Source organism: Pimephales promelas, chromosome 8, assembly GCF_988280905.1.
Source record: "Pimephales promelas chromosome 8, fPimPro1.hap1.1, whole genome shotgun sequence".
Lineage (NCBI taxonomy): Eukaryota > Metazoa > Chordata > Actinopteri > Cypriniformes > Leuciscidae > Pimephales > Pimephales promelas.
In genome coordinates this window covers 35512590-35536908 of record NC_142776.1, presented here as the reverse complement: position 1 = coordinate 35536908, position 24319 = coordinate 35512590, and the positions used below count along the sequence as shown (strand labels likewise).

The 24319-nt window shown below is 38.6% G+C and overlaps 1 protein-coding gene across 1 annotated transcript; it reads left to right on the top strand.

The window, feature by feature from the left end:
* The first annotated feature begins 6334 nt into the window (after window positions 1–6334).
* On the top strand, window positions 6335–11698 carry gdf5 (growth differentiation factor 5). The gene is made up of 2 exons (XM_039691902.2): window positions 6335–7378; window positions 10589–11698. Exons 1-2 carry the CDS (start codon window positions 6751–6753, stop codon window positions 11452–11454), a joined length of 1494 nt encoding a protein of 497 aa, XP_039547836.2. The 5' UTR covers window positions 6335–6750; the 3' UTR covers window positions 11455–11698.
* Window positions 11699–24319: the final 12621 nt, after the last annotated feature.

Below are 24319 nucleotides of genomic sequence, written 5' to 3'. Positions count from 1 at the left end.
AAGAAATGACAAGGGAACTCGATTTTTATGCACATATCCGAAGCGTGCGCCCAGAAATCTGCGTCTCACACAGTGCATTGAATTCTCTTTTGCGTCAACTTGTGCTTGAACAGATATGTTGAAGTGAACATAAACAGTTCAGAAATACACATGTGTATCAGTATATTGAATTTGTGCATTAGCTCCTAAAATGACAGCAGCCTAATAATTTTTAACTTTAATCACTCAAAGAAAAATCACTCACTGCTCTTGACTGAATAACTTTTGTAATTTTAATAAAGACATCCATTTATGTTTCATGGCTGGTAAAAATATTTATTTTTATCAGTACATTTTCACTGGCTATTGGCAGGAATGGCAAAAAGTTAGTTTTAGGCCCGGTGTGTGTGTGTATGATGATGCAACATTATGATTAATGACAGGGTGTGTTGAACACATGCCGACCTGAAAAAGACGTAAATGATGTAACTTCAGTACAAACAGATAGTTGAGACATATCGGAAAAAACAATTGAAACCTGTTTGGTCAACAGCAGATTAATCACTTATATTTTACACAGATATAATTATATGACCTGCATGGGGAAGTTGATTTAGTATATCTGGTGATGTTGTAGTGTAACCAAATATCTTAAAGCTCATTTAAAATAATATGCAAATCTTAATGTTTCCATGACGAGTTTCTCATTTATCTGTCATCTGTTGAGAAAAAAAAAAGCACGGCTGCGGTCACATGTTGAATGGACAACTAGACCAGGAAGTTTTTTTTTTTCCTCATAGCACAAGGAACTGTTTCATCATTAACACACGTTTTCTGCTAGAGATATTTGAATGCGAATCAGAAAAACAAGTCTGTGGAACGTTCTGGAAAGTGTTCAAACGCTCACGTGTTACGCAATGCTATTGGAAGATGAATGCCTTTTTGCTTTCAACTACAGTCTGGGTGTGTTTACACAGGAGGTGGAGCAAAAGAAACCGTTTGTGATGATCTCTTTAAAATAAACATTACATTTACTGTGGACTGAACAGGGTTTTCACTAAAATGTAAGTAGCTATAAGATTGTGAATCCACACACACGCACTTTATTATACTATTTTGCAGATGCATACCTTTTAAAATAGAAGCATGTTCGCACCAAATTTGCATTACAACCTGTGTGTGTATCATAGAGGCGGTTATGATAGCTAATATTACGTTTCTGGCCTTGGGGAACTAAGTCAGACAAGGAAAGTAAAGAAGAAAAGCAAATAAAGAAAAAGGCTGAAACCATTTGATCTCACGAGGATGTGCATCTTAAATGCAAGGCAGGCAAATCTCTTAAAGGTAAATAATGCATCTCTCTATTTTTGTAATATGTAAATTTAAAGGCTAATTTTATTTCAGAGAGGAAACATGGATACTGCTGAGTTAAACAGATGATGGCCTAAAGGCATGGCCTAAATTTATCACATTGGGCTACATAATATATAGGGTAGCTATTGCTTGACATGCATGGGAGGTTGCATATGGTATGTAGAAAGCAGTACGCTAGTATTCAATAATACTAGGACTTTATAGTCAAGAAGTCTGGGATTTCTGACGTACACTGTTAAGAGTTGTGGAGAGCATTTGAAAAGCTCCTAACTACTGCCACCTGCTGATTTGTTTTAGACATTACAAATCTTTGTCCTTTTTAATCTTTTATGGGTTTGCTTATTTTTAAGAATATATCATAAAAATACTTTCTTAGAGGAGTCAAAAAACTGTATTATTTGCAAATTCAGAGCAAAAATAAAGAGGCAAGCTTTTGTGCATGCATGGTAGTTTTTGAGGATATTGTGAAGGACAAACTGTCAGTCTGTGTCTCTCAAAGTAATCACAAGGCTTCAGAAGATTTGAAATATTTTTTTACATGGATCAATTTTATTATACACTTTTCAATTTCTCATTAATGCAATCATCAAATCAACCAATCACATGGCAGTTGCTTCAATGCATTTAGGGATGTGGTTCTGGTCGAGTCAATCTCCTGAACTTCAAACTGAATGTCAGAATGGGAAAGAAAGGTGATTTAAGCGATTTTGAGCGTGGCATGGTTGTTGGTGTCTGAGTATTTCACAATCTGCTCAGTTACTGGGATTTTCACACACAACCATTTCTAGGGTTTACAAAGAATGGAGTGAAAAGGGAAAAACATCCAGTATGCGGCAGTCCTGTGGGTGAAAATGCCTTGTTGATGCTAGAGGTCAGAGGAGAATGGGCCGACTGATTCAAGCTGATAGAAGAGCAACTTTGACTGAAATAACCACTCGTTACAACCGAGGTATGCAGCAAAGCATTTGTGAAGCCACAACACACACAACCTTGAGGCGGATGGGCTACAACAGCAGAAGACCCCACCGGGTACCACTCATCTCCACTACAAATAGGAAAAAGAGGCGACAATTTGCAAGAGCTCACCAAAATTTGGACAGTTGAAGACTGGAAAAATGTTGCCTGGTCTGATGAGTCTCGATTTCTGTTGAGACATTCAGATGATAGAGTCAGAATTTGGCGTAAACAGAATGAGAACATGGATCCATCATGCCTTGTTCCCACTGTGCAGGCTGGTGGTGGTGGTGTAATGGTGTGGGGGATGTTTTCTTGGCACACTTTAGGCCCCTTAGTGCCAATTGGTCATCGTTTAAATGCCACGGCCTACCTGAGCATTGTTTCTGACCATGTCCATCCCTTTATGGCCACCATGTCCCCATCCTCTGATGGCTACTTCCAGCAGGATATAAATGCACCATGTCACAAAGCTGGAATCATTTCAAATTGGTTTCTTGGATATGACAATGAGTTGACTGTACTAAAATGGCCGCCACAGTCACCAGATCTCAACCCAATAGAGCATCTTTGGGATGTGGTGGAATGGGAGCTTCGTGCCCTGGATGTGCATCCCACAAATCTCCATCAACTGCAAGATGCTATCCAATCAATATGGGCCAACATTCTCAAAAACAGTATTAGGATGGTGTTCCTAAAAAAACTTTAGGTGAGCGTACTTGTATTGATTTTTTTTTTTTTGCCTTTTTAATGAAACAATTTAATTAATAAAAAAAAAACAATTGTATAAATAAAGTAAAAGCCTTTAAATCCCCACTGAACATTAATTTAAAATCCAGCGGCTCACGCAGCCTTGTAAGTTTGATCTTTTTTGTTTTTCTAAACATATTACCCGGAATTGTCCAAAAGAGGGCAATGCTGCACTTTCTTTCAGCCTGTAATTGTGAAAAACCTTTCAGGGAGCAGACATGGACTGTACAAAGTAGCAACACAATTCTTCACGTGCTATGGGACATTTCCGATTTCCTATTCCAGATGCCGTGATTACGAGTTTGTCGTGTTCAAGTGCTTTTCTGTCTGAAAGAACACAAATCATTAAGGATTTATTCTTGCCTTTTTAAAGCCAAATGTATTGAAGATATTTAACTTTGAATAAAATGGGGGTCTCTCATTCTTTGACGACCACATTCATTGTGTGATAGATAGCCTGCTATCTGACAATGGGATTTCGGTCGAATACATATTATTTGTTTCAAATGGTTATGTGAATATGGACTACTTTACTGACAAAACAAGGCTGTTGTAGAAAAAACTAATAAAGCATATAGGCGACCAGTCAAAGCAGCAAGTTCTCCCCTCCGCCATGTTTAAAGATGATTGCACGCCCAACTCGGGAACTCGAGTATCAAAATTATCTCAGAGTTTCCCAGTAGTAAATACGATTTGAGAGGGCGTTCATCGGTTCATGTCCAATTTCCTATTAGGAAACTCGTATTCACGATAATTCCGATTTTATATCACGTGTGGCCCAAACCCTTTCAGCAACACAAGGTGAACAAGCTTCTGTGAAAACTTGATAGATTGGCTATTAGGCCTATAGGGTCTCTGAAGTTGATATAAGAGAACTTTTAAATTGTGATTACCTGGAAAAGTCACTGATGAAATGAATGAAATCTTTTTTTAAAAAGAATGGGAAAGGGTTTGTTGATAGGCAGGCACAGGAGTTGAGACCACATGATTATTAGCAGAATGTCAAAACTCCTCCAGAACAAGAGCCCATTTATTTGGTTTGTCCACGACTGCACCTGAGAAATGTCTGTGGTTTCGCAACGACTAACACTTCGACAGCACATTTCTCTACACAAAGATACCAGCGTAGCATGGCAATTTGGGGGAATGTGAAGGGGGTCAAAGCCGTATGGTGGGGTCCCAGCCTTTTAAATTGCTTGTAAATCCCTCATTTAGCTATATTATCACTTTATATTGGGTTCAATCTTTTTGTGAACTTATTTTCTTTCATATAGAACAGGTTTTATAATTCTTTTTTTTTTTTTTTGGAACTGATTGATTGTAAGCCGCATTGATATGACTTTATGTCACTCAACGTTCACTCCACCTCAAAAGCTGAGGTGAAATAAGCTCAGATCAATGAGGTCTACAATCAGTCGGTTTCCACAAAGTGATAAAGGAAACAAGGTGGGGGAAAAGTACAAGAATGATTTGAATTGTCTGGGTAAGTTGTTATACCCTGAGTGATCAAAGTCAGTAAGTTTTAGTCCAATGTGATGACAAGCAATTTCAGTAAAAACACAATGTGAGAGTTAAAGTTAAGAGAAACAATCCATATCATAAATGGATGCCATTATTTTCAACTCGACTCTATATTTAACTTTGTAATGAGAACATTTGTATTTAATAAGAAAAATGTCACATGGAAGCATTTTCACTATAGGTTTTAGACTGTATATTCACACAAAAGAAATGTTCCTGGTGATCCGTGCCACTGTGGTGTGGGGTAAACCACAGGCCATGTGTCCTCCGTCCTTCTGAAAACATCCTGAGACGCTGAACACACCTCGGACGGTTGGAAATGTGCTGCGTTCACTCTTATGAGCGGCAGTTTACTGGCCAGCACTGAGGTTTTCACCCCTGGATGAGCATGTTTATGTGTGTGTGTGTGTGCGTGTGTGTCCAACTTCACCTGCGTATTCCACAACACTGTTCATTCCCTCATCTGTTTGTCTTTTTTTCAATGTTCGGAGAGGATTGGAATGGTCCGTGGGCGTGGGTTATAGCGTAACCAATAGTCCATATATTTAACTTGAGGAAATAAACTGTTTCTCCACTGCCCACAGTTCTCAAATATGAATGTATGGTCGAGGTTGAGAAGAAACCGAGTGCATTGCCAGTCTCTATGCCTTAAAATCTGTCTTGTGACCTCTAACCCAACACTAGTGTGATCTTATTTAGAGGATGTGGCTACTAAATCCTCATTTGATCTTTTAGTGCTCATGCTCAATGGAAAATGTTCTACTTGTACATACACTCTAAAAAATGCTGGGTTGTTTTAACCCAACTTTGGGTCAAATATGGACTAACCCAGCTGTTGGGTTAAATTTTTACATTACATTTTTAACCCAACATTTCGGGTTTGTCCATATTTGACCCAAAATTGGGTTAAAACAACCCAGCATTTTTAGAGTGTACTCTGATCAGACAGTAGCTGACTCAAAATCAATATTTACTACAGAAAGGACAGAAATATTTCATTTATAAATGTCATTTAATATAATTAAATATGCAATATATAATAGTAATAATAATAGTAATTATATAATAATAATATAAAAGTTAATACACTCTAAAAAACGCTGGGTTATTTCAACCCAAATTTGGGTCAAATATGAACAAACCCAAATTTGGGTTAAAATGTAATTAAAAAATTTACATTTGAAAGTGAAAGTTGGGATCCAAATTTGAAATGACATTTTAACCCAACATTTGGGTTTGTCCATATATTTTACCCAATTCAGGATTAAAACAACCCAGCATTGTTTAGAGTGTATTTATTTTCTTTGTTTTGTTTTACTTTTGAATAAAGTGAAAATTCTTAAAAACCAGATTAGCCCATGTAGTAGCCAACGGCAGACTCTGTCATATTAAATAATGTTTTTGACAAAATTTTGGTTACTTGACAAAACACGTTTTGATCAGTTAAATCAAACCTTTGAAGAGTACATTTTTTAATAAGGATCCATGAAGTTTAATAGCATTAGCACATAAACTCTTGGTTTTCTTATCAAGTCATGAATAATGCATGGTCATTTGCATATCAATTCTGACCTATGGCTCATAAACTGAGGATTTATTCTGGTGACCTAATGCAAAGCTTTTGGTTTTATGTATTCAGTGACTCATGCTGTAAGAAGAAATATTGCACTTGAATAAATCTGGACAGCACGCATGACATCAGAGAGTAATTAAGCCAGTTTGCGTTGGAATTCCGTTTCCAATTCCTGCGCTCAGGTTTGCGCACAACTTGAGCACCTGCAGGTTTCTGTGTGTGCGTGCTGTTTTCACTGGACGATGTTCAAACTCCGAGAAAGAAAGAGAGAGTGAGGGAGAGAGCGCATTACGCCATCCTTCCCTCTTGGTTGGAAAAAAAAAGTGGGATTTGAAACAAGTCTCTCACAAGATATCAAGCAGAACCGCCGGACTTCAACGAGAGACACTGCGCGTTTGCACCTACTCTCTTGGATCTCCACTCCGACAGAGCTGGATCACTATGGTTCTGAAGAGAGGGGCACATGGCAATGGTTTGCGCAGACTAATCGATCAGACGTTTCCAAAGCTTCATTTTTACCTCTCCAAACCCGTTCATGGTAGTTCGCCAAGAGCCGTTGGTCATTTCTCCATCACCGAAACTCAGAGGAAGATCAGAGGATGAAAGTTCTGACTAGTCTCCCTCTTTTACTGGGCTTCTGGACTCTGTTATACCTGGTCTTCATCCCGCAAGCGCTCTCCCTCGCCGGCGTGGCCGGTCATAGGGGCACCGGAGCGGCCAAACCCAATCCGCGGTTACCGGCGGCGCGCAACGGGACGACGCTCGTTAAGCCCTCCGACAACGCGAAGATCTCTCGCATCCGGGCGGGTCCACCACCTCTGATAAAGACCGAGACCATCCCGGCTCGCGCCTCGGTACCTGTGAGTTTAGGGCGCAGGGAGGCCGTGCGCTCTTGGGTACCCAAGGATGCAGCGAGAGTATCATCCTCTTCCAGCATCCAGCACCAAACGGGACACAATAAAGGAGTTTCCAAAGCGCCAGCTGCCATCAGGGCCGGTCAGCTCAATCCTGGCGTGATGAAAAGCATCGCACCAGCACCTGCCCATCTGAGAGGGAACGACGCAGTTAAACTGGAGGACAGCGAGGAACCCAAACACCCTATAGTGACGCCCCATGACTACATGCTGTCCCTGTACTGGTCACTGACCAGCGGCGAGGTCAATACTAGTGTCCTGCACGAGGCTGGGATGGCCAATACCATCACCAGCTTTGTAGATAGAGGACAAGGTATGGTATATATTTAATCTGGTTTGCATTGGAGAGTTATATATGCACTATATATATACCGGGGCAAGTTGTCACATTGCTTAACAAATTTTAGTTGAGTATTGAATCAAGTCAAATTCCAAAAAATGTATTCCCTCAGGTTTTGCATGTTCAAATAATATTTAAAATATAAAATTATAGCTCTGCTATAGATGTCAGGTAAATGAATGAACACAGTGAAGTCACATTGGTTTATTGGAGAAGGTTCTTAAAGTGACCCAAAACAATGTTTTTATTCATGTGGTTTCGTGATTTTTTTTTTCTTTCATACTAATTTAACTATTTAAAATGAGCTGAAAAGCCTATAATTAGTTATTTTATAGTAGCCTATCAGGTTCTAAATGTGACAACTTACCCCGACATGGCCTGCTAGAGTCAATGTAATTTATACATATATAATGGTGACAAATGGTGAAATATTTCAGCTTTTTTGTAGTCAACACTTTTAATGTGTCTACAGAAACTGAATTTTTTTTTTTTTTTAATGACTTGAGTAAAAAGCGTGACAACCAGCCCCGGTCAAGATTGTAAGTTAAAAGTTATTTGAATGCATCAAGGAATGTATTTAATTACTTTTTAGCTTTTGGAGTGCTATTAAATCATCCATGTGAGACTTTTTTTCTGAGAATAAATATCCCACTTAGATTAATATGAACCAATAAAAATGGTATGATAATGGCACAAAACATTAGAAGGGATAATGTTTGATTTAGATGAATTGCAGCCTGTCAAATGACAGGATACTGCTGTGACTGCTTGAAATGTCACATCAACTACCCATACCGCATTACGCTAAATCATCCTTTTCTGTTTATACAAAAGAAAAGTCATGGATATACATTTTAAAACATCTTATTTCTGCTTAGTATCGCACTACACACTAAACACAATCATTTTTTTTCTTTCTTTTTTTATCTGGGTCTCTGACCCAAACCAACTGTGTCAATATGCATCTGGCATAAGACTTTTGATGGACCTCTGCTTAAAGTAAATAAACTCCTGGGCCGGTTACAAGTAGGTGGCCTCAATATGTTTTTATTTTTTCGAAGTAAATCTGTTTAAAACAGCATTTAAATGGCCCTGCTTTCTGGAGCTGCAAGGTTGACTCCTCAGAAGCTTTAAATGGTTTTAGTTTATGCTCTGTGAAATACCCTTTGCAGATTTATCGTTACCACATCCTCTGTAGACTTCGAGCAAGAAATGCATGCATCTCTTCCTTTCTCACCTACAGGGAAATTCTCCCTAAAAAAAGATAATTTACTCATGTTGTTTTAAACCTGTAAGACTTCTTCTGTGGAGCACAAAAGGAGATTTTTAGGTCTCCATTCACGCCTGGAACATTCTGCTAAACATCTCCTTTTGTGAAGAAAAAAAGGTCAAACAGGTTTGGATCGACATGAAGGTGAGTTAATTATTGCAGAAATTCCAGTTTTGGATGAACTATTTCTCTAAGTTTAAAAAGCCACCTCATGTCCTTCTACATCAGTGTAATTTACGCCGCCACACACACACACACACAGCACTAATCAGTTGCACTCTCTCTGCCCCTCTCTCCATGTGCTTCAGATGTTTTTTTTCAGCCTATGTTAGTGAAAGCCATATGTCACGGTGGTAGGCACACTGGTAAATAGCTGCAGGTTGATAATAATGCAGTGTTTACAGTATGTTGTGATCTCCAGGCCGAGTTCGTCTGGTTTCAATAGTTTTGTGAAAGCAAACTGTTCTTGGATAAAATGAAACCTTTTGATTTTTAAAATGCACTGCCTTTATATTGCATTGCATGCAGAGCGAAAGTGAGCTCGTTCTCCCTTATGTATACATATCTCATTCTCACACAGACAAAGTCACAATATGTGAGCTTTGATAGTGGAGAAGCTTAACTGTGGTGTAGTGATCATTTTACTACTTTATAAATAAATATCTTCCACAATTTGTCCATTTCCACAGATGGAAATGGACAAATACTCTTAAATGTTTCGATCCAATTTGTTTTGTAATCAATGTTCCTTCGTTGGCCTGGGCTCTCCTAAGGTTTTGTTCTCCATTGGCACCTGATGGAGTTTGGGTTCCTTGCCACTGTTGCCTTGCTTTTGGCTTGCTTAGTTGGGGACATTTAATATTTACCAATATTATTGATCTGTGTTGTATTATTTTCATGTTATCATTGTGAAGCTGCTTTGATACAATCTGTATAAATAAAGGTGACTTGACTTGACAATTCAGGTCCAATTCTTCATGCTATTACCATTAAATATTTCCACAAAACCACATTATTAATTTGATTGTCATGTGGAAAAAAACATGGTATTATGATGGTAAATCAAAAACCCTCCAGAAAAACTCAAAATCATGGTATGTCTAAATAAAAAATGTATCACTCTGACACCATTTGCAAAAAACATGGCATCAACATGATAAATGTCCAAAAACATGGAATACCATGGGACATATAGTTGGTATGTGTTTGGCTCTTAAAGGAGTAGTTCACTTTAAAAAAAAAACATTTGGTGAAAAAATTTACTCACCCCATGTCATCCAAGATGTCCATGTCTTTCTTTTTTCAGTCGAAAAGAAATTAAGGTTTTTGATGAAAACGTTCCAGCATTTTTCTCCATATAATTGACAGTGGGAACCAAACGGTTCAAGGTCCAAAACGAATCTTTTTCCGAGTCAATTCGTTCGTTTCATTCGTTGAATGAACCAAATGACTCGAAAAAAGATTCGTTCATTTTGATGAATGAGTAACAAACGTGCGTCACAGTACAGAGCAAGGCGACCAATTGAGCTTATAAAACTTAAACTTTTTTTCTTTTAAATGAGCGATCGTTTCGCTTGATAAGACCCTTATTCATCGTCTGGAGTCGTTTAAAGCCCTTTGAACATTTTCCAGTTTGCACTGAAACTCTCATTTGGACCTTGAACCGTTTGGTTCCCATTGAAGTCCTTTATGTGGAGAAAAATCATGGAATGTTTCATCAAAAACCTTCATGTCTTTCTGTCTTCAGTCGAAAAGAAATTGACATCTTGGATGACATGGGGGTGAGTAAATTATCAGCAAAAGTTTTTTCAAAAGTGAACTACTCCTTTAATATGGTTGTAATCAAGATAAACTGCAACAAATAAAGCGATGCAAAGGCCATTTTCATTGACCTATGACCTTAACTTTTGCAGACGAGCGAGCGCCCCTGCTGAGACGCCAGCGCTACCTCTTCAACATCAGCTCAATGGAGAAGGAGGGTCTGTTGGGCGCAGAGCTGCGCATCCTCCGAAAGAAACACATGGACTCTCGTAAGGCCGCGTTCGAGGGCGTGGTAGCTCTGAGACTGTACACCTGCGCGGCGTCAGGTAAGCACAGAGGCCAACTGGTGTACACTCTTCGCATCGACCCTCACAGCGCCCCCTACTGGGAAGTGTTTGACATCTGGAAACGGTTCAAAGACTTCAGAAACGCTCCTCAGATTTGCTTTGAGCTGGAAGCCGTGGATCAAGGGCGACCGCTCGACTTGCGGTTACTCGGCCTGGGCCGGGCGGGAAGGCAGACCAAGGAGAAAGCCTTCTTTGTGGTGTTCGGGCGTACAAAAAAGCGAGGGCTCTTTTACAACGAGATCAAAGCCCGTTCAGGTCACGACAACAAGACGGTGTACGAGTACCTCTTCACCCAGCGTCGGATGCGTCGGGCACCGTTGCCGCGTGGGAAAAAACCACCCAAGAACCAAACCAAACAGCGCTGCAACCGCAAGCAGTTGCACGTCAACTTCAAGGAAATGGGCTGGGACGACTGGATCATCGCTCCTCTGGAGTACGAGGCCTTCCACTGCGACGGCGTCTGCGACTTTCCCATACGCTCCCATTTGGAGCCTACCAATCACGCCATCATCCAGACTCTCATGAACTCCATGGACCCCAGGTCCACGCCGCCGACCTGCTGCGTCCCCACCAGGCTCAGCCCCATCAGCATTCTGTACATCGACTCCGCCAATAATGTGGTGTACAAGCAGTACGAGGACATGGTGGTGGAGAGCTGTGGCTGCAGGTAGCGAGATGTGAGATGTCTTCTTCATGACTTCCAGACTTTCGTTGACGAGTTTTATTTTATTGACTAAATCAAGAGTTCGATTTCCGGTTGTTGGTCAGTTTTAGAAACAGGGAACAGGGTTGTGCACCATTCAGAAATGCATTGAGATTGTCTTTTACTGTAAATTCCAGAATTCTGGTAGCAAACAGGGTGCAGAATTGCAATTTGAAGGTTAATGGAAAAAAGTATCATTAAAATGAACTGGAATTCGATGCTTTTATCCAAAGCGACTTACAATTGCTATATATGTCAGAGGTCGCACGCCTCTGGAGCAGCTAGGGGTTAAGTGTCTTGCTCAGGGACACATTGGTGTCTCACAGTGGATTCGAACCCGGGTCTCTCACACCAAAGGCATGTGTCTTATCCACTGCGCCAAAAAAAAGTCCAAAAACCTGTCATTTTAACCAGATTGTTGGCAGGACAAACTTTGATTACGGGATTGATAAGCTTTATTGGAAAGATTTGAGGGCTTTAAAAGAAGTGATATTTAAAGGTTTAACTTTTAACATGCTATATTCCAGTAACCTTTAAGGATATTTAACAAAATTACCTGAAACAAAAATGTTACTGCATCAATCCAGCCTTACATTTCTAAAATGTATGTTCATTGGAGGAAATGACATCACTATCATTAAGTAATATTATTGGAACTTTAATTTCAAAGCAATTTCAGGCAATATTTACATGTTATATAACACTTTATTCGCAGTTGATAGATAGATAGATAGATAGATAGATAGATAGATAGATAGATAGATAGATAGATAGATAGATAGATAGATAGATAGATAGATAGCAAACACACATTTCTAAATTACATTACTTAACAGAATAACATTAGTGTACCAGTGTTGAAAAACCTAGAATGCCTCACTTGTCAGCAAATTCATCTTCCTGTCTCTGCATTTCAACTTCCTGTGGATTGTGGCCAATTCGATTCAAATCCACACTCCAAAACTGGAAAGGGATACAGTTCTTCCACACTTTGAATTTTGCACAACCCTGACATTTAGAGATCATTATTAACATCTGGAGGGTGACAGAGGATTCGGAACAAACAAACACTGTTGCCTTTATATCTTGTACCTCTTTGTTAACACAAACCTGTGTCAATGTGCTAATAAAACGCCTCGGCTTCCCTCATCAAACGCAGGTGTCTTCTTCAAAACTAGTTGAGGCCTTCACTGGTTAGCAATGCTCAGTCAGCCCCTGCTGGTAGAGGTCATAACTACACCATCTGGCTGCTAAAAACATTCAGTGGTTTTTGTTAGTGTATTCTGATGGAAGCAAGCAACACACATTTCATTATATTATACACCAGCGCCGAGACTGTATCTGTTGATTTGTGAATGTTGCTGGTGAAAATACACCACTACTCACCAGAGGCATTTAAACTGGTTGATGGTTTTGTTCTTACAACAGAAGTACATTTTTAAGGATTTGTATAATCAATAATGAAACTTGATTAAATGTCTAGTTGTTGTTTAAAATGTGCTGTTTTTGAGCTAAATGTCATGTAGTTCAATACAAAGTTTTACAAAAGAAAAATGTTGCTATTGCTTTGAAAGTGCTTTAACTAAAGGGATAATAAACGTGTATTATTATTATTATTTTTTTGTTTTTTTTGTTTGATTATCCAGTTCAAGGTTACTCCCCAAAGTAACAGCATGTAACGCATATTGTGATGTAAACCATTTAAACAAAACAATGGTTTCAAAACGTTTTGTACAAATATAGAAAGGTCTATAATTCTATTTGAACATGGCATTTAGATTTAATTCAACAACCATAGCACAGATAGTTTATGTCTGCACTTTCTTTATTATTATTTTTTTTTTTTTTTGTATATAAATGAAAACTTTAAACTAAGATTTTTACAATGCAGCAGATATTCATAATAAACAAAAATGACCCAGAAAAAAGTTTCAAGTGATTTTCTTTGCAGGCATTTTCTTTTCAAGGCACACACAAAAAAAGACGGAAAATAGTTTGTCTGACCAAACTAAAAGGAAAAAACTTGAGAATCATTCAATCAAGATGACAATGGCACAATTTCTATGGTAGGCTACTGCTCTTAAGACCAAAATTAATCCACATATAGATTTGTTGTTGATGATGCTTTATGCTTTAATAATAAAACTGTATACAGACAAAGCGCACATGCAGCCATCTTTAAAATTTTGTCTTTGAACTGCCATTATTGCGGTAGATTTTTATATTTCAATGGCACCGCTAGTGGATATACTTATTGTAGAGTTAACGAAAGTTATCATGAGCATTATAATGTTTGAAGCGGATGACAAAAATAGCAGGAGACCTTTTCGTGATCTTTTCAAGATCTTTTCATGATGTGTAAATACAAACCAGAAGAGAGAACAACAGGCGCAGTGTGAAACAGCTGTTGAATGCTTGAATCTGATTGGTTGACAAGCATTCGAAGGTGTGAAATTATTTGCTGGGAAATGCACGACTAAATAAGTTCCAGGCAGGTCTTGACTGCATTACAGTTACATATCACTTCGCCAAATGACTTCCGATATTTCAAAGGTCCTTACAGACTACAACAGCAAAAGAAACAACACCCAACACATAATTTAACAACTTTGACAGCAATGACAGTGACAACAACTATAGACGCTGCTGCCTAATATATTGACATGCACAGACTCAGGTAATTCACACAGGCTAAATCTCTCTCTCTCTCTAGAGTCTGTTAAACTCATATTTGAGGTGAGTTTAATGCAATTTAGGTTGAAATGACTTACATTTTTAAGTTCAATCAACTTTTTTTTACTTTGCTATCAGTGGTTGAAGCATAAAATTATATTTTGGAATTAGCAATGGAAGCTTAAGAATAAATGCATAAGAAATTAGTCCTACACATAAGAGTTTTTAAGGACAAAAAATAAATCCATCATTTGAACAATGTTTTGAAGTGTGGTTAGCATAGTAGAAGAAGAATAATTGCCTCCAGGCCGTTGAATTATTGGAATTATTTTTTAAAGCATGAAACTTTGAAGAAGTGTCATCACATCGAACGCAAATTTAATTATTTGCGTGAGTAGATTACATACAAAGTCAATGCAAATACGCAAATAGATGGATCATTCGCGCCAGGCGTTGCGATTGATCCAAATTGGGCGACGTGTTTGCCGCGAACGTCTTTCGCGCAATTGAAAAATTTGAACTCAAACGGAAGATTCAAGCGTCTAACTAGACGTGATAGTATTTGTAGACGTCTAACTACATGTTTGACGCTCTGTTCGCGCGTGAGTAGATTACATACAAAGTCAATGCAAATACGCGAATAGACGCATCATTCGCGCCGGGTGTTGCGAATGACGCGAATTAGGCGACGCGTTATCCCGTGAACGTCTTCCGCGCATTTGAAAAATTTTAACTCAAGCGGAAGATTCAAGCGTCTAACTAGACGTGATAGTATTTGTTGACGTCTAACTAGATGTTTGAAGTATTTGACGCTCTATTCGCGCGTGAGTAGATTACAAAGTCAATGCAAAATACACGAATAGACGCATCATTCAAACGTCTAACTAGACGCATATTTGATGCTCTATTCGCGTTCCGCGACACACACCAAACGCAAATGTCATTATTTGTGTGAGTAGATTACATACAAAGTCGATGCAAAGCCGCGAAACTGGGCGTTGTGAATGACGCGAATTGGGCGACGTGTTTGCCTCGAACGTCTTCCACGCAAATTGAAAAATTGAACTCAAGCGGAAGATTCACATGACGCTTTGTTGCGCCAACCAATCAACGAAGAGCTAATTGATATGTCCGGTCCACAGCCATAGCGGTCCGGTCTATTACTGTTGTCGAAAATGGAGGAGATGCTAATTGTTGCCGTCTGTGGGTACCCTGAAATATACGATACTACATCCTATGCTAACTGAGACCGGGTAGTTGGTGTCCATCCGAAAAACCTGCGACCCTGGGGTTGGGGTTTGGCTTTCCTCCGTATTTGGGACTTACACAACAAGTACAGAGCAGCAATATCTTTTATTTCAGACATGACGGAAACGTATGCCAGAAAGAAATTGTGTTGTTTTTTTAATCGCGAGTGACGCAGGTTGTTTTGTACGTGCGAATGGGTTCAAAATGTTCAAGCGTCTAACTAGACGCGATGGAAGCGTATTTGACTCTCTGTTCACATTTGGGGTGAACACGCCATAAGCAGAAACATGACTCGTTTGTAGGATTAAGTTTGGTTGTTGCAGTACGTGGCCCTAGATTGTGGCATACTGTCAAACTAGATCAGATTGTACAGTATCACGTTGTCTTTACAGAGACGTGTTTTGTTTCATCATATAAGGAGAAACACCTGCTCACTTGGCTAGGGTAGTTTTAACTCGTGGAGCTAATTGAATACAACTTTAATTGCCCGTCCATTAGCCTGTGCAGATTTCACAATGATACTTTGGGAAAGTTGACAAAAACACGTCTACATTAACATTGGGCAATGGACACTCGCTACTCCAGTCTTTACACACTCTCACTTTTATAGAGTTCCTGCGGCTTTGAGCGGAGAGTGTGTTTCCTAAACCTTAATCTTTCCCTTTCCCTCCATCTCCGTCTTTCAGGCTTAACATTTTTGTTGGCTTGTTATCGGCTCTGGCAGGGAAACCTTGACCGATGTTTAACATTTTTCCAACGCAATCTTATATTTCCTTGACGGATGCCTGTACAATTCTATTATATAGCAGGATACCACGAATTGGAAAACGAATTAAAGATGTAAGCAAGCAGTGATCAAGAAAAAATCTATGTTTTAGGAAGATTTTTTTTTTTCCTTTTAGATGGGGAAAAGGATAAAGTTTAACAAGGTTATAAAACTCAAGAGAGAAAACGTAACACCCAAACACTCCAGTAGTGCCTATGAACTCCATGCTCGGACTTATATATTGTGCACTTATGTCAAATATAAAGTACTTCATTTAAATACCAAAAAATATGTATAGTTTCTCAGCAAGTTCATGACCCAAACGTCTTCCTGACCTTCTAAGGTGCATCTATGAGGAAATAGTTATCTATTATTTGTACTAACTCTATATCACTGCCTCCAAAAGTAAAGCTGACTTATTGCCTCGCTGTCTTATCAGACAGTGTTTCTGCACAGTCACCGTGATTTTGCCAAGTAAGACATGGTCCTGGATCAAAATATTTTTTGGATCCTGGATCAATATTCCTGTCCCAAAATGTAGTCCTTACCCAATCCCTAGCCCTAAACCTAACTCTACCCCTTTCCCTAAAATCATAGGGTAATGAAAGGTGAATAGCATTGATGTTTAAGTTTACTTCACCCTGGTTCTAAGCCTAAACTTGGCAGAAACTCTAAATTTGTCCCTCAAATCTGACTGGTTGATTAGAAAGTTGATGCAGGATCAACAAAGATGTTGATCCAGCAACATGTGGTATCGTTTGGGCACATGCACACAAAGGTACATCACAAAACCGATCTCGGACAGATTTTGGACAATGATCTGGATCACTGTGATTTTGCCAGGTAAGACATGATCCTGGATCAACATTCCTGTCCCAAAATGTATTCCTTACCCAATCCCTACCCCTAACTTTTTCCTAAAATCATGATAGCACTGATGTTTGAGTAATTCATGGTTCTAAGCCTAAACTTGACAGAAACTGTAAACTTGTCCCTCAAATCTGATCGGTTGATTGGACCGTTGATCCAGGATCAACAAAGATGTTGATCCAGGAACATTTGTAACATGTGGTAAACAAGAGAGAGAGAGAGAGAGAGAGAGCTTTGGTGATGACTAAGGAAATATTTAATTACTAATTTCCTGCTAATGACATCAAAAGTGGAAAACATTTCCGTTTTTAGTTCAACTGTCACGGAATGCATAGGATTGTGGGATATCAAAGGCAGCGAATGATGCGTTTCCTTCAAAAATCGATCAGATGAAGGGATCAATCAGGAAGTGAAGCTCACTTTGGTTTCGGACGTGCCTTGATGCCTTTTGACCTTGGGATGTTTCCTCTGGCAGCATTTTAAGCTTTCGGTCGCAGCCTTGCTTCCACAATGTCTTTACAGGACCTGACTGAACACATGCAGTTGCACAACTTTAGCACAGCATTTCAGTACAAACAAAATATTTGCTTGTCATATCTCACCAATAAAAGGCAAAAAGACAGATTATGGCAAAGATTTAATTATGAAACTATATAGAGTTCATAACATAAAAGTAATGATTGGTTTATCAATGTTAATATTGGACAAAAAATGATACGCTCAGTAAGTCTTTTTTTTTTTTTACAAGTTTTTCAAAATTCAACTTACTGCCAATTTAAGTTCTACGACAGCAACTGAACTTAAGTTTTTAACTTATAACAGGTGGATTTTTTTTTTGTTTTGTTTTTTTTACAGCGAGTGCACTATCAGCATTAATTTTTTATTGAATTCCCCTCCGGTATGTGCCGTGTTTTGGAAAAAAACAGCGGCCAACTGTAGCATCAGCAATCCGAGCCAGACAAACTTTGATAACCCAGCCAATACAATGTCATCTGGTCAGGCAAAAGACCACCTTTGTCGTTCATGCATAACCTTCCCAGCTTGCCTGGACCTCCTGGTTTTGGACGCCATGCTGACATTCTGCAGATCATTCCACCCCAGCTTTGAGATCTGCTGTTGAGAAAACACGGGAGAGCCTGATGGATCAATGGCATGCATACTTTCATGACTTCCGTCACCGGATTTGGCAGCTGCTTACATGCATCAAGGCATTCCAATGGATGCACATAATTTTTCCGCCTCCTCCTATTTTCTATCACGAAACGACATCAGAACACCATGTAGAGATCTGTCACAGCTAGACCAATTAGCAGTGATATACTTTGAGCTTTAGTACTAAATCCACATTGCACATCTGCTCGTGGAACAAGAGTGTTAGGGGGTGTTAACTAACAGGAACTGGAGGGTCGCAGGTCTGTTCTGATGGGGTATACAGGGGAATAACGATTCAATGCAAATGAAAAACACTATAATCATGCATAGTTCGGACAAATATTAAATCATGAGTAGTGAAAAAAGTTTAAAATAATTAAAAAAAAAAATTTTTTTGATGATGTTAAATTTTTTCACATTAAGGTGGAAACTTAGCCTGGATGCCAGCCTGAACCCAACAACATTTTTTGGTCGGGAAGTTCGGTCTGGACTCGTTCCTTAGAGTAATTATTATCAGTCAAAAAATGATCAGGCCAATCAAGTTCCCAGGGCGGGCTTTATACGATGATGGCCAGATTATCTGCAAGGACGTAATCATCACGTTATCAAAGTGCGCTTAACTGTTTTCCCTCAGAGATGACTGCAGCTGGAGAATTGAGATGTACAGATTCCGCTGTCGCGTCTGTTGTAAAATAAATCGACAGGGCATTCATTTTAATAGACAAACAGAAAACTGCAATCAAAGCATTTGTCGATCGGAAATTTAATTTTTGCCGTCCTTCCTACATGATTCGGGAAAAGTGTAACTTATCAGTTGGATCTGACGGTCGCTAAGAAGATGGGACGTAATGAAAAGCCTGTGGTCGTTGTGGTTTCTCCTTTGGTCGCACTCATGAAGGACCAAGTAAAAGAAGCAACACTCGTTATTTTACTTCTAAAATAAGTAAGTTCTGTAGTTGACAACGGTGCTATGCAAATTAGTTGACTTACTGCATTGCTCTGATTGGTTGTAGGTCTACCGACTATCCAATTGAGTGCAGAGTTGTTGTTTTTTTCGGTTTTCATAATAAAAGCCCAATGGAGCAGTTTCAGACTCACATTCTGACTAGAATATGAGTATGACGAAGTCAGGCTAGTGGAAACTGGCTTCCCTAGAAAATGTACATTTTACTAACTAACGATGAAAATACTTAAAGTTTACAATATTTAAGGGACTAAATGTATTAATTGCTTTTCTATTGCCAGTCTGTAAACAGCTTATAACGAATTTTGCAAAACCGAGACCTTCCCTGACATCCTATGTTACCGAAAGGCTTTTGACAGATTTTTATGTGAAGTAATCGGGACATTTTAGCAAGAAAAACCAAAAGGATGGGATGTTTAAGTGAGCTTCTGACCCAAGAGCCTCTCTTCTGTTCATTGACACATGAAATTAGTCATTGTGGCTAGCTAGTAGTTGCTATGCAAGCAAACCTCACTCCTCTGGTCTCAATAAGTACTCTAGCGACAGATGCTAGGGGCTGCAGTCTTTAGCCTCCTTGTTAGAGCGCCCGACTCGAGTAGGACATGGGTGGAGGGGTAACGTTGGTGCCGTCGTGACCCGGATGGGAGTGAGGTTTAGGGGGGTGAGTGTAATGGAGGCCAGCTAGTAGTTGCTGTGCAAGTAACCTCACTCCTCTGATCTCAATAAGTGCGCTAGGGAAAGAGTCTTTAGCCTCCTTGTTGGAGTGCCCGACTCTCATGCCGGAGACCCGGGTTCGAGGCCCGAGTAGGAACCGGGCGGAGGGGTTACACTAACATGAACAATGAACAGTTGTATTTTTGTTAACCAACACCACGTATTGCTGCCTGGTTAGTGCATTAGCTGCGTTATCGAAAACAATTTGGGTGCAAAATCATCCTTCATGTGGTAGAAGCTAGAGACAGATTCTCATGGACAGATTGTGTGGCATTCACTCATTTCCAAAAATCGTAAATAATCACACAAAATAAAAGTTAAAACTAGATCCTGAAGCAAAACCAGTTGAAAACCACAGATTTAAACAACTTGAAACTTGAAGCGGTGTGGTCTGTCGTTTCCTTCGCTTTGATTTTGTTCTATTCTTTCCAATGTGGCCAACACCTGCAGTACTACATGCACATTTCCAGGTGTCACTGAAACTGGAGTCTCTCAAAACATTGGCAGTCCACCTTATGGGAATATTTATTTTGTCCTTTACATCGTGTTTTATTGTGTTTATTGTAGTATGCCAGGCGTGCTCTCTCCTCATAGCAGACTAAAATGGAAGCTGAGGAGGCGGAATTTACATTAGAGCTTATAGTTTGTTGAAAGATGAGTACTGCATCCCGTAACACTGATGTATAGCACATTGTAAGAGCAGACGAGAATATTTCAGGCCCGGATTTACTTTGCGCGCCCCCGTTCTTTCAGTGGTGGTTTATTTGGTTGATGGAGTGGCAAATCACACAAGTCATGTTTCATGCAATAAACATTATTTATTATTGTTCAATTGCACATTTCGCTGGAAGCCTTCTGGGGCCCAAGAATAGAAGAGAAGTGGATTTCCAACAAGAAAACAGGTTCCGCTGGGAATAACATGGCTTAGTATCAGCTGTCAAATGAAACCGAGTGCTGCTTGTATTGGGATTTCTTGAGAATACAGGTATGTTTTGTTATAACTTTTATTGCATTTGGCCAAAGTATGAAACCTAAGCCTGGTGGGTAAACACACAGTTATGCCATTTAAAACAATGCTGCAGCATTAGGCATCGAACCACCTGATGCTCATGTACACAGTGATGTCATTTCCCGTGTAAAAATGTGCACCCCCTGTAGCATATGAAGTTAAATTATTAATGAGTTTTACGTTATAAAATCCGGCTTTAAAATACTGTCAGCGAAGGGGTAAAAAAAAGAGTAGTTCACCTTAGAAATGAAAACTTTCACCCTCACGTTGTTCCAAACCTGTATGACTTTCTTTTGTGGAAAACACATAATTTTGAGTTTTGTTTAATTTTGGCATTTTGAGGAAAAGTCCATGTGCACTATAGTTCATGTATGTAAACAAAGGCTTCAAATGTGGAAAACATTTTTTTTTAAATATTATAAAACTATAGTTAATATGACTTGTGCATGAAATTCTTTAGTCAAGTTAGACTTGTAATATAGTGAAGGTTTTGTACAGACTACTTTAAGGTTAAAATCCATGATGGAAAAATAGGCTCCCTTTCAACTCATGAGTGCGAACAGTAAATTTATTTATTTATTTATTTATTTATTTATTTAGAAAAGGGACAGTGTACATTAATAAACATTCTTAAATGTAAATGTACCCAAATTAGCCCAAAGGCTAGTTTTCATTGGTAGTCCCTTTGCCAGATGTTATTAGGCTCTTAACTAGAAAAAAAAAGAGAGAGTTAAAAATTACAGCAATACATCAGTCATAAAACTAGAAGTATACAAAAAGACACTGCATATATATATACAGACATATACAAATTTGGATATACAATTAAAAAAAAAAAAAAAAAAAAACTAAATATAATTTAATTAAGTATGAAAGAATAGGTCTATAATAAAATTAATAATAAGGTTAGTAATAATAATAGAGGAGCAGCGTTAATGTTCACAGTGTTGGTTATGTAGAAGCCATTTCTTAAAATTAAGCTTAAAAGAGTTAAATGATGAGCACTCTCTAATTGGTTGAGGTACTGTATTCCACTGATGTGAAGCTTTGTATGAGAAAACAGCTTGACCGAACGATGTTTTCCTACGTGGAATTATACAATCCGCTCTAATTGCACCTCTTGTAATTCTGTTTTCAACAGATTTAGATTTAATAAAATCTGCCAAAGGAGGTGGAGCCAAACCATGCATAATCCTATAAACTAAACAAACATTTTTAAATTTGATAAGATTTTCCCAGTTAAACAGATTATACTTATTTAAAATGTGACAGTGATGAAAACTAAATTCTTTTTTATCTAAAATTTTTAGTGCTTGTTTGTATAATGATTCTAATGGTTTTAGGACTATCAAATGTGTGTTTGACCAGCTTGTCAAACAATATGTGACATGAGAAAGAATCATAGAATGGAAATATATCTTTGCTGCCTGATTTGATAAACAATTTCTAATGAACCTAAAATTAACCAAGTTAAATTTAATCTTTTTGAAAACTTTTTTTACGTGAGTTTTAAAACCAAGATAGGAGTCCAGATGTACCCCTAGATATTTACATTCTAAAACAACTTGTACTCTTTCTCCTGAAATAAAAATGTCCTGTTTTTTATAAGATCTATGTCCTTTAGAAAAGAACATACAAACTGTTTTTGCCACATTTAACCTCAGAGAATTCTGATTAAGCCATGATGTAACTTTTACCATAACGTCTGTCAATTTTTTTGCAATCTCTTCTGCATTTTTACCATTTGTAAAGATGACTGTATCGTCAGCATACATTAAGATATTACATTGTTCACACTCCTTGGGTAAATCATTAATATACATGCTAAAGAGTATTGGGCCCAATATGGACCCTTGTGGAACACCAGTTGATAGACCTAATAAATTAGATTTAAAATTATCAATTCTTACTAATTGAGAACGGGAAGAAAGGTAAGATTTGATTAAATTTACAAATTGTATAGAAAAGTTAAAATCATACAGTTTTTGCAAAAGATTATTATGGTTTAGAGTATCAAATGCTTTCTGTAAATCAAGAAATACTAATAATCAAGAAATAATCAACGCATTCTCACCCCAAGGCGTCACCTTTGACCATGCTTCAATATTTGACGTTTTAGGCGCCCTTTAGCGTCACTTACATGACGCGATCCTACGGCGTCATCTAACTGACGCTAAAGGAAAGCGTCTAGGACGCGGTTAGGTTTAGGTGTGGGGTGGGGGTAGGGTACACGCGATCCTAGGGCGTCATCTTACTGACGCTAAAGGGCGCCTAAAGCGTCAGATATTGAAGCATGTCCAAATGCTTCCCAAGGCGTCAGTTAAGTGATGCCTTGGGGGTGAGAATGGGCTGAAATAATTGGCCACATGCCACAGGAAGTTGAGTTTTAATTTGAATTCAAAACGAAATGACAAAGAGGAATTTACTGAATTCAACACACAGTGCATTCTAGGAAATCAGTCAGTCAATCAGTCAATCAATCAATCAATCAATCAGTCAGTCAGTCAGTCAGTCAGTCAGTCAGTCAATCAATCAATCAATCAGACCTATAAACCTTTAAACTTCAAGGCTTTTAAAACTTTTTTCCCAAAGCATTCAAACAAGGTTTGTATATCCAACATTCAAAATGTTGTTTTTCTAATTAAAATTCCACTTTCTAATGGTTAAATTCCAAATCTGCATCCTGCTTGCCACCACCATTAAATTCAGAAATAGAACTACATTTCCAATTCAAAAAATGGTCAGCATCCCTGTATATGTTTTTTTTCTTTGTTTTGTAGAGCCTGACAGCCATCCACATTCACTTTCATTGAAGAGCAGCTTTTGTCTTACACAGAAGAAAGCTCACCAAACTTTGGAATGGCATGAGATGAGTAAATGATGACAGAATTTTCATTTCTGGGTGAAGTATCCCTTTAAATCACCATATGATTTACCTGTGTTTTTTTTTTTTTTTGACTGAATGTATTTTAGAAATATCCCTGCAAACAAATTTAGGTTCTGGGAACGTTAGTTTTTGGTTCCCAGAACGTTCCTAGAACTTTCCCTTAAGGTTAAGGGAACGTTCCCGGAACATTCTATTTACTTTATAAAAATGGAATCTAAAAATAACCTACATGGAACCATTCGGGAACGTTAGGGGAACGTTCTGTGTTTGCTGCTGAAGTGAAACAGGTCAGATTCATTTTCCATAAGTGTACCAGAGCACCAAAATTCAGGATATCCTATGTCCTTTGGAAGCTTTCCAGTCTTAAAATCATGGATAAACCAATGGATGGCTACAGAATAGAGAGGGCGTTCAGAGTTCAGACAAACGTCCGGCACAAACATAGAGGCACTTCTATTCGGCAGATTGATGGATCATAATGACACCTGCATGCGCACAATTTTGATTTGGAATCAGCCAGGGCTCATTATTCAGGTCTTCAGAAAATGCT

What these genes read in the sequence shown, in the direction of transcription:
- gdf5 (XM_039691902.2), top strand. Translation starts at nt 6,751, where the DNA reads ATGAAAGTTCTGACTAGTCTCCCTCTTTTACTGGGCTTCTGGACTCTG. An exon ending in CTTTGTAGATAGAGGACAAG is followed by an intron (nt 7,379 to 10,588) that starts GTATGGTATATA and finishes TAACTTTTGCAG; the next exon opens with ACGAGCGAGCGCCCCTGCTG.